General features: G+C 36.6%; 1 protein-coding gene across 1 annotated transcript; it reads right to left on the minus strand.

The window, feature by feature from the left end:
* Positions 1-1383: 1383 nt before the first annotated feature.
* On the minus strand, positions 1384-6638 carry LOC139715439 (histamine H1 receptor-like). Its single transcript, XM_071627012.1, has 3 exons — positions 6111-6638; positions 4474-4557; positions 1384-1446 (listed from the first exon to the last, which is right to left on the minus strand). The coding sequence occupies exons 1-3, from the start codon at positions 6636-6638 to the stop codon at positions 1384-1386; spliced, it is 675 nt and encodes a 224-aa protein (XP_071483113.1).
* Between the last annotated feature and the right edge of the window lie 4858 nt (positions 6639-11496).

Consider the following 11496-nt stretch of genomic DNA (forward strand, 5'->3'; position numbering starts at 1 on the left):
TTAGGCCTACAAATTATCACACGAAATAAACATCAAAATAAGTAAATTAACACATACATGGAAAGTAAATGAAACAGCATATCCCTACATATACATTTCACTTTTTTAATGTTAAAGGGGGGGGGGGTAGAGTTTAGGTTGAGACAGGGATTTAGGGTTTACTTTGTTTTCCCCTTTATTCAGAGACGGGTCTGCACTACAAAAATTATTAATGATTGTATTATCTTACTTCAAATAGAATGACAGAACTATTTTGATATTGAAAAGAATGTATACTCAGATAGAGGCTGTGAAGTAGCGGGTCTATTCAAGCATATAAGCTTACCAAGCACTGCTCGGTGAAATGAAGAGGAAAAAAACCGGATTTAAGTCTCCATAACAACAAAATTGAAAGGATTAAGACATTAAGATGAAGTTTTGTTATATTTGTATCCATTAAGAGGAAGTTGAGTATGTTCCATAGACACATTATTATAGTCATGACTAATACCAACTTTTGATAAGCGCTCGCAGAGAAAATCAGAAACTGTAGAAAGAAAAGTTCACATAAAAGAAAAGGAATGTGCAAAATGACTTCTATTGACCATAAGTTCGCTACAACTATGAATAACTTTGTGTGCTGTATATTTTCTCCCAAATCTAAAGACATAATAGATGCTATTGCTGTAATAATGTATCATGATTTTCATTAATTCTTTTGTTTTCAGCATAAAAACGAATTCAATAATGTCACACACGTTGCCTTCATGTCTCTGGAAAATATATTGTAGTTTAACTGACCTCAGGTTCCCCGAAATATCAATCGGTGACGGTAAGGAAAGGAATGCTGTAAAGACTGATTTTTACTTATTTTCGACTTGTGCAATGTCAAGGTTTTGATCAGACAATATTCAGCAGAGCGTTGCAGTTTTCAAAAGCCGACTGCTGCTCCTGAGGGAGCACTCAAACGTGCGAGGGAGAGAAAGACAGAGATGGGGGGGGGGGGGGAGACAGACTTATTGAGAAAGTAAAAGAATAATACTTTGATGGCTTTAAGGACACTTTTTCTTTTCAAGAGACTAGTACCTTTAAAGAGAAGAAGAAATTCCCCGTTTGCAAATAGTACTTCAAACCTATCTATAACCTTGTACACTTCCGCTACAATACATATTAGCTGCCGTTATTATTACTTCATTATTAGTCCATTAGTCCCTTTGTAATTCTACCTTAGCCATCGAATACTGTCAAACACGTTGCCTTTGTGGCTTTGCACGATATAGTTTTACTGGCAATAGGTTTCCTTCGACAATCAAGAGATAAGGTAAAAAAAAAAACGGTTATGCATGGTTTCAATTTTTGCTTCTTTTTCTTGACTTCTGTATTGTCATCTCAACGACAAAAAGGTTACACCACTCTCAAACCACTGCATTCTACTGACCTCGTCTCCTCTTTTGGCAGAAAAGCACTCTACAGAAGGAGAAAAAAAGAGAGATGGAGAAAGAAAGATGGAGAGATAGAGAGTGATAGAGGGAGACAATGCGAGATATTTTGATATCTTTGACGATGCACTATTTTCCAAGAGACGAGTGTTTGTAAAGAATTACAAAAAGTAGAAAAAAAATCAACATCAACCATAAGTATCTACCTGCAATCAACTTTATCCATCGTCTCCCCTCCCATCAACATTGTTGTTATTAATTGTTGGTATTGTTGGTATTCAATAATGTTTCGTTATTAGAATAAAAGGTGATGAACAGAAATAGAAAAAAAAATGAATATTTTTTTTTTAACGCCTATGGCAACTATATGGTGGATCTATTCTCTACTATCTTTCGATTCTCCATTAAGCCCCTGCTTAGTACTGGAAGACACAATGCCTCTAAGTTATTGCGGTTTTCCAATATGAAGCTTTGCAGATAATCGAGGAAGCAGTGATGTATTGAATGAATTTTGTTCTCCCTCTTGGTTCAATGATTCATACTTGCAATGCTTCTCTTCTTATCACGAGGACTTCTTGTCGATCGAGACAAAAACATTTCACATCAGTAATACTCCACTGCTCGCAGACGTAAATCTCTTGATGCCTAGTCGACGCGTATTCATGCAGGGGGAAAAAAGATCCTTTCAAAAGCCCTACAATCGCCCTTGTGGTTTCGAGTAGGGCGATCAGCCTTGCGCAGGTCGGCGAATGCTCTCTTAACGCCAGTCATGTCAACGCCTGATGCTGATTGAATTGTAACAAACCACTGCCGCATTGAGGATCCGGGCATTACTAAGAGTCATTGTACTACCGTTCTTTCATGGAAATGATATGCATCTCCTTCAGTATTGGAAGTCGGAAATCTGTTGCCAATGTTTTGAAAGATAGTGAGCATTTTTCTTCTATGTGAGATCAATATCATGCTAGGTGATTAGTCTTATTTTGGTAGATATCAATCGTTTTCCTCACTTTAAATATCGCTTACAGTTTTCTATCATTATCTTATTGCATTTCCCGGTCTATTATACTTTCCGTAATATGCTTTTTGATGTCGTTATTACTATTTCCTTTTGTTTTGTTTTGTTTTGGCGGAAGAGATGTTTTGAGAAATATCACTGCACACATCTCTTTCCTCCATGCTTGTGGATATTGCATGTTTGCGTGTGCAAAAGTGTTGTGGGATGCCTTTGTGCTCATATTAACCGCATATATGTTGTGGATGTTTAAACTATCAAGTAATTTTGCTACGGCCAAATTGGAGTCAATTAGGGTCAATTTTAGAATATACTTCCATTCTTGATTTATTCTTTGTTATATTCTATGTAAAAAAAAGAGAATGAAAATATATGAATTGAATTGAATGGAATTTGAACGTCACTCTGTTTGATCTAGCACTTACAACTCAATCTGATGAAAGGTTATTATCACAAGAAATACAGAAATATGATTACTAATTTGATTCGTATGACATCAGTGTAGAATTCATTGTAAAAATGTATTAGTTTTATAAATCATATACGTAAACGGTTAATGGGAAATAAGACATAACAGGTTTAAAAATCATTTATTTTCTATTGACCATTTTATAAATATCATCAATGATGATCAGTGTTGATTTCAATTTACATTTCACAAACACTGGTCCTTGATAAGCACTGACATGAAATGTCAACATTTCTCCCATTCTATCTTCATAAAAAAAAATCTTGTTTGTTTTTTTCTTACCGCAACGGATAAAGAGGAAATACTGAAAATTATTGAGAGCCTGGATATAAGTACATTTAGAGGTCAGGTTGGACTAGCGTCTGTTTACTGAAGATAATGATGAAACAATACCTGCACATTCGTCCTATATATATGTTTGTTAAATTACAGAGAAACAGTTGCTGTCTTACAAATTTCATTAAAAGCGGGAGACAAATTGAAGAAAATTTACACCTCAACCTTCACCCCTCTGATTAATATTCTCTTGCTTTCACCTCAGGGATATGTCTAAATTTCATGAAAATAATGGAGGAAGATCCTGTTGTTTTTGTTTTTTTCAAGAAGAAGTATCCATTTCTTCTGAACCATTACAAACCAATATCTAAAATGCCTGTATAGTTTATCTAAATTTCTTGAAAAGAATATTCGCAAAATGGCTTTATAACTTCCTTTATATGAATGGTCTACTCATACCAAATGAATTTTGTTTCTGGAAGGTGTATCTCACCCACCTTGCAATAATTGAACAGTTAGATTAAGTTCCTAGATTATTCAAAGATAAAGATATGAGTGGATCATTTTGAAGGCATTTTGCGCAATAGATGATATTTCTATCTATGAGCTGAAAAATGTATACTCTTATAGGTATATTAATGATGTCAAACAACTTTCTTCAAGAACTTATACTAATGGCCGATGATACAAACATATTATATGTATCTGTAAATATAACTCAAAAACTCTAAAACCTTAAAAAAAATAAAACATTGATTAAGATTTGAAACGAAGAAATCGATCAGGTTTCTTATTGGATTAGATACAATAGATTATTCCTGGACGTTACCAAAATAGATTTTTACACGTTTCAAACATGATATCTACAAACAAATAGTAATACTGATTATAATATTTGTGTTGATGAATTTCCTCTAACTGAAGGGAGGTACAGCAAAGTCTTAGGAAAATACAGTCGACTCCAATTTAAGTTGAAGTGACTATATTATTCATACTCTTGCTGAAAAATTTCGCATCGAAATATTTACTTAACATTCTTTTTAACATTTTGATGACCACCTGATGTAACAAAATTGTTTGGGGGAAATGTGGCTTAATACTCCCATTACACAGAGATTTATTTTTTCTTGTTGTTTACTCAATGGAAGCAAAGTTTGTTGCATCCAGCCACCAACCAAAGTGAATTGGATTGCGGTCTTATGAGTCCGACTTGGTGAATGTCAGACTTGTGGCGCGAGATCTTCGTCAGACGATATTGCCTCATCGGATTACCGCCCGACATGTCTGACACTGACCTGATAGTCTACCAACGCAACTGGGATTCGTCGGACTGTGGTCCGATACACTTCGGTGGATGGTCGGAAGCAAAAAACTTGCTCCTGATGAGTGAAGGATGAGAGAAAATTCTCTGTTGAATGAGGGTATAACTGGAGTAAATCAAGTTTATCTCCAGAAATGAATTGGGCAATTACTAATTTCCCTTATTTTACCCCTTCTGATCCCCCGTACAATAAATCCAAAACACTTAAAAGTAATGATATTATCTTTTCATACTGCTGTTTGTATGCACAAAATTTTATATGCATGTACTTGTCTTCCTAAAACGTTATTTTTTTCTTTGAGGGTACTTTGCAAATGTTTCGGTTCATTCACACCCAAATCATCAATACGTCGATTATGATATTGAAAACCACAGAATCATATTAGCCCAAACATTACTGAAATATCAAGTTAGATATCTTCAATTATCCCCCCCCCATCACCAAATCTAAAACAGTATTCATAGTTATATATTTGTAAAAGATAATCAAAAATATATATAAACGCAACAAATTTTTTCGGGACATTATAAGATCATACGATAGGTTTCCATGCACCCTAAACAAATGTGTAAGACCATGATACAACAATTCGTTCCCCAAATCACATTATCAACAGATTTCCAAATAATCATTATAACAATTATTATATGTCTACATTTTGTGAAACTTTTATTAAACATTACAGTATTGAAAAGAAATAAAACATGACAAAACTGTTTAGGTTGCTATATTCCTGACCTTTCCTGCACATGTAGTCAGAATTACTAAAAACCAAATTCACAATATTGCTTTAATAGCAAGTTTAGATGAAATTTGTAGGTCATTTTATGAGTTACACCAAAGCTGCAGTTATAAGCTACATAGATAATAGTTTAAAGTGTTTGTCTTCACTTTTTTTGCAGAAAATAAAACGAATTTGGGCTTTTAAACTCATTAGCCTTTATTAAAAGACTTAAAAAAAAGATGAAGTCGCAAAGGTGTTTTTACTTTACTGTGGTTCATTATCATTATAACAAATTGCATATCGAATACATCCTACATAGCACTCTAAAGATCCTCGCTTGCGTTAGTGACATGGCCTATAAAACAACCATGCTATCTAGCGTATAGATCTCTTGAAACACCCCTCTTTCCCTGCTAAATGAGATTTCTTGAATATCACGTTTGACGAAAGCTTGATTCCGCCCCTTCATTACTACAATTAGTTAATCGTCTCTCAATTCTGTGCATTGTTGCTAATACAATCTTCCACAACACACCTGCTTGATAACTTTGCGAAAAAGCGGCTGCGCTAATGCATATGCCAATGGATTGATCGTACCGTTAGAGAACATAATCCATCGAACAGTTTCCCGAAGTGCTATCTCAAATGACAAACCCACGAACAACGTTGGCATGGCAGAACGAAGGATGAGGATCCCCGTGCTTGGTGTCCAAGTGATAAAGAAAGCTAACACGAGAAAGGCTAGTGTTCGCAAAGCCTTGCTGCCGTGTGATCGTGGCCCTTTCTCTGAATTCACCGAGCTTGTGGTTACACCAGTGTGTTGATTTATTCCGACAAGGTCTTTGGCAGCCCTGGAAGTAAGGGGATTTCTGCCTGACCATCTCACCTTGTGGTAAATCTTGATGGATATTATGAGTATCGTCAAACCAGGAAGGTATCCTGCCAGAAGAACGATTATAATGCTTGCTGAAAGATTCTCGACGTAGTTAGGCTGGCAAAAACCTGCCTGACTCTGGCGCTCGTTCGGGCTAACCAGGTCCCAGATCGTGCTTACACCGAGCCATAGCATCAGTGGAATTACCCAGGTCATTATGTTAACAACCCCAGCTACCCTCTTACTTTTATTCCGGTGATGCAGTAGCGGGTAACTGGTTGCTAGGTAGCGATCAATGCTAATTACTACCACACCAAAGGTGGAGATTCCGGGCAGAGCGTTGTGGAAAGTGATGGAAATGTGGCAGAAGGTTTGTCCAAATACCCATCGACCATCAAACAGGAATATCATGGAACGAATTGGCATGCACAGCAACCCCACAAACAGATCAGCCAAGGTAATGTTGATGATGTAGTAATTGCTGTAGGTCCTCAGTTTCTTTTCAGAGGCAAATGCAAGCAGTATCAGTGAGTTTCCCATTATTGTACACAGGGTGACGCCAAAAACGACTCCTACCTCCCAGCTTAGAGACAGAGAAGACAGCTTCGGTGTATGCATAATGCCAATTGATTCATTATTGTATGGCGAGTTCTCCATCGTCACACTTGGCATTGATAAACTGTAGTAGAAGAGAACATTCAAACACGAAATATCAACACTTTCGTAAACATTTATATGATAGACGTTATGAAAACGATTAATTTCCCCTTTGACATGGGGTAAGTAGATACCTTTCCGATAGTCCAAATCCACTTCGAAATTCGGTAAAATTATTACACGCACGCTAGCTTCATATTTTCCCAGAAGTATCAAATGTAAAGCATAATGCATGTTAATTGCATGTTTTATTTCATTCATAGCTGTAAGTTTTTTCATCATTAAACCCCTGATCTTTTACGAGCAATTTTGATTTAAAAAACGGAGCACAAGACATGAGACAAGCCTCCGAAAAAAACATGCAACAGATCGCGGGAATACTATTTAAAACAGGCCAAAACCTATTCAGAAGCTAATAAATTTTTCTGATATGTAAATAAGTGAAGAGCCTGTTTCTAAAAGACGCTAAATCCATTGAAAAAATGATGGATTTAGTACCTTTTGGAAGCAAGCTCTTCAATTTTTTAACCTCTTTACAAAAACAAATGAAGTTAAACAGCTAAACGCGTGACTTGCGTTACCTTTCTAGATGACAGGGTTTTGAAGGATGGCGCGTTGGGAACGGCTGGTCCCGTGCATATACTCCAGGAGCGGGTAACTATGAGATGGGAATTTCCGCTCTCGCGCTCCGTAATAAATACCCATGCAGCGTAATGTGTCGATTCTTACATCTTCAGTTAGAGACGGAATAAGAAGCTTTGATATCCTTTCCTGAAACTCAGAAACCACCTTAAAAAACAGCAAAAACAACTCACAATGACGTCTTTGATTTTTTTCCTATTTATGCAAGTATGTGTGCGCATCGTATAGGGACGCAGACGGGGGTGGGGTGGGGTGAGGGTATGCATCAATTGAAAAGGAAAAAGAGAGAAAAACGGAGAATCGTTTTAATGCCGTACAATATTACTTTTCTTTTAACGAGACGGGTCCTTATATAAGACCAAAACACATACACACACACACACACACACACACACACACACACACAACTGGCGACAAGTACTTTGACCTTTCTCTAACCTTGTTCTCTTCAACTATATCTAAAGTTGACTTTGTTATTCTTACTTAACATTTTTTTTTTTTTACTCTGGCGCGATCAGCCTTTACAGGAAGCCATCTTCCTCTTAACCTTTGATTAATAATATAGTTTTTCTGACCTCTGGTTTTCTTCACAATCAAGTCTGAGACTATGAATTGATTGTTCTCCTTACAGATGAAACTAATTCCTATTCACCTTCTTTCTCTTCTTCCCAAGAACTAGAGAGGATTTTGCATGAGGTATAATCCGCCTCCCCATACTATTGCCATCGGCAGTATAGACGTGTAGAAATTTGTTTTTGATGGATGGACGACACCTACACAATCACAGTAGTCGTTGTTAGTAGAGCAGCCGGCCTTACTCATGCTCAATGTAATGAAAACAGACCGCCGCACTTGAGAGCTCGTCCTTTCGTAACGTCAATATACGTCGTTAATTTTCACCGACGGCGAAGTAACACGTCTTCAATAGCCAAAACTGAGCATCAATTCCCTTTGCTTTCGTTAGAAATTATCTGCTGTCTTTCACATATGATTGATAATGCCCAATGGTTATACTTTTGCTTCGATTGATAGCGTTCTTTGTTTTCTTAACGTAAGGATTAACTTAAAAAATTTGCCCTACATGTTGAAATAATGAGGACTTCTCATCATCGTACCTTATGGTCTTCCATGATATGCTTGCTGACTGTATTGTAGTTATTTGTTCGTGTTTTTCGTTTGCTTCTCTACTTGTTTTCCGAATGCTCCTTCAAAGAAAGCTATCACATCCACGACAAGGTTTTTCGATACTAATAAACAGGACAATCATGATAACAAACATGATAACAAGCTTTAAATCTTTTACGTAGGCCCCATCATATTTCTTATACTTACTGGTGACATTTTCACACGATATGACCATGTACATTTGTGTCAAGTATATTTTCTTTTTCCTTTTCTTCTACAATCAAAAGACATGATTGTATATATTTTGTATTCTTGTTTTGTTGTCAATAATTTTGTAATCTCATCATTGAGAAAATGGAAATATGAAATAAATTTGAACTGAATTTGAACTGAATATCATAGTACTGCTACTGCCGATAGTGATAACATGTTTTATCCTAAGGCAACTTTCAAGATACTCAAACGGCACTCAATAACTACCATGGTAGAAAACTTGGATTAATTGTTGATTGTCAAATCAATGTGGTTTAGTATCCTCGAATTCCATTGTGTTTCATGATTTTAGATATGTAAAGTGGATGAAATTTCAACCGTTCTTTTCTTCTGATTTTGCTGTGTTTGTTTAAGTTCACTCAGAGATGGTGTGTTATTGTTGTCTTATCATGTTCGTGTGTGCAAAGAGTAGCTTTTCAATGTGTGCTTGTGATTGCATGTGAACAATTAATTGAGAAAATATCGCTGACGGCGTATGACCTACTATACTTGGGCCAGACTACTACTCTGGGTTATTCTCCCTGCGGGTATTTGCGGTGAATAAATGAGGCGGGATCTTTTACCTCCGTATGGCAAGCCTTTTTTACATTTAAAGTTAATTTCTGATATCACAAATTCCATTTTGTGATATCAAAAAATCAAATTTTTGATATCAAGAATTCAATTTGTGATATCGAGAATTAAATTTGTGATATCACAAATTCCCGTAAGTGTAGCACATGAACTTAATTTGTGATATCAAGAAATCGAATTTGTGATATCACAAAATCCATTCTTGATATCACAAATTCAATTTGTGATATCAGACATTCGAATTTGTGATATCTAAAATTCAATTTGAGATATCACTAAATGAATTTGCGATATCAGAAATTCGAATTCTTGATATCAAAAATAGGTTTCACGTGAAAAACCAATGGTAATTCGTGATATCACAAAATGATTTTTTGATATCACAAATTCGAATTTGTGATATCACGAAATAAATTTGTGATATCACTAATTTGAATTTGTGATATCAAGAATTCTAATTTGTGATATCACAAATGCGAATTTGTGATATCACAAATTCATTTTGTGATATCACGAATTGAATTATTGATATCACAAAATCGAATTTGTGATATCAGTAATTCACAGGCAATTCGAGCGTTAGTTTTGCGCTGAAATTCAACTGTGAATTCGAGCGTTAGTTGAGCGCAGAAATACACGGGGAATTCGAGCCTTAGTTCAGTGCAGTAAATCCCTGTGAATTCAAGCGTTAGTTGAGCGCAGAAATACAAAGTGAATTCGAGCGTTAGTTTTGCGCTGAAATTCAACTGTGAATTCGAGCGTTAGTTGAGCGCGGAAATACACAGGGATTTCGAGCGTTAGTTCAGTGCAGTAAATCCCTGTGAATTCTAGCGTTAGTTGAGCGCAGAAATACAAAGTGAGTTCGAGCGTTAGTTTTGCGCTGAAATTCAACTGTGAATTCGAGCGTTAGTTGAGCGCAGAAATACACAGGGATTTCGAGCGTTAGTTCAGTGCAGTAAATCGCTGTGAATTCGAGCGTTAGTTGAGCGCAGAAATACAAAGTGAATTCGAGCGTTAGTTTTGCGCCGAAATTCAACTGTGAATTCGAGCGTTAGTTGAGCGCAGAAATACACAGGGATTTCGAGCGTTAGTTCAGTGCAGAAAATCGCTGTGAATTCGAGCATTAGTTTAGCGCAGAAAAACAAAGTGAATTCGAGCGTTAGTTGAGCGCTGAAATACACAGGGAGTTCGAGCGTCAGTTCAGTGCAGAAAATCGCTGTGAATTCGAGCATTAGTTTAACGCAGAAATACAAAGGGAATTCGAGTGTTTGTTTTGCCCTGGAATTCAACTGTGAATTCGAGCGTTTTTTTTTTCTTTTTTTTTAGCGCATAAATACACAGGGAATTGGAACATTACTTTTGAGCTGATATTCAGATGGAAGGTATACTGCTGCTAACTTTTTTTTTTAGAACAATGTCCAAAATACAAATAACTATATAATAATGAGAGATTTACACATCCATCATTCCCTAAATGATCATCAAGTATATTCGATGAATTATTGATACAAATCAATTGTTTTGCAACATGTTATCATGAATTCAATGATACTATGTTCACTTAGGGCCTACATTTAATTCATCGTTTTGATCCTCAAATTGTCATCTATTACTACATTATTGTTAATCATTAATGTGGGGGCGCTGTGGCATAGTGGATAAGACTCCCGACTCCCGATCGGAGGACCCGAGTTCGATTCCCGCCCAGTGCTTACGTCCTTGGACAAGATGTTTTTACCTGCAATGTCCCTCTCGACCCAGGTGTATAAATGGGTACCTGGCAACGCTGGGGTAATAATAATGGCAGGGCCCTCTGGTAGAGCAGTGGCAACACTGAAGAGGCTACCCTGTATAAATAAGACGTTATTATTATTATTATTATTATGATACATTCCCCCCCCCCCCATTTTTCATGTGGTAATCCCCTTTACCGTAAGACTCTTCCACCAAATCGATGATAATTATGTGTGGTTGTATGTGTATGTGAGTTATAAAAGCATACCATGTGTTTGTATTGCGGAGGACCGACCGAGGGCAATCACCCCTCTGGTCTGTGTATGTCAGCAGCGGAGAAAAAGGTAGAGAGACTGTGAGTCATGCAGGGTGCGAGAGGGAGTCGTAAACTTGT

Source organism: Diadema antillarum, unplaced genomic scaffold (genome assembly GCF_040938485.1).
Source record: "Diadema antillarum isolate AM-2024a unplaced genomic scaffold, OU_Dant_1.0 scf00000049, whole genome shotgun sequence".
Lineage (NCBI taxonomy): Eukaryota > Metazoa > Echinodermata > Echinoidea > Diadematoida > Diadematidae > Diadema > Diadema antillarum.

Excerpts from the sequence above, each read along its gene's own strand:
- LOC139715439 (XM_071627012.1), bottom strand. The coding sequence starts at position 6,638 with ATGGGAAACTCACTGATACTGCTTGCATTTGCCTCTGAAAAGAAACTG. Across the intron at positions 4,558-6,110 it reads CCATCAAGATTTACCACAAG|GAGCAAGTTTTTTGCTTCCG; the intron begins GTGAGATGGTCA and ends TTCACTCATCAG. Across the intron at positions 1,447-4,473 it reads TTGCGTTGGTAGACTATCAG|AGTGCTTTTCTGCCAAAAGA; the intron begins GTCAGTGTCAGA and ends CTCCTTCTGTAG.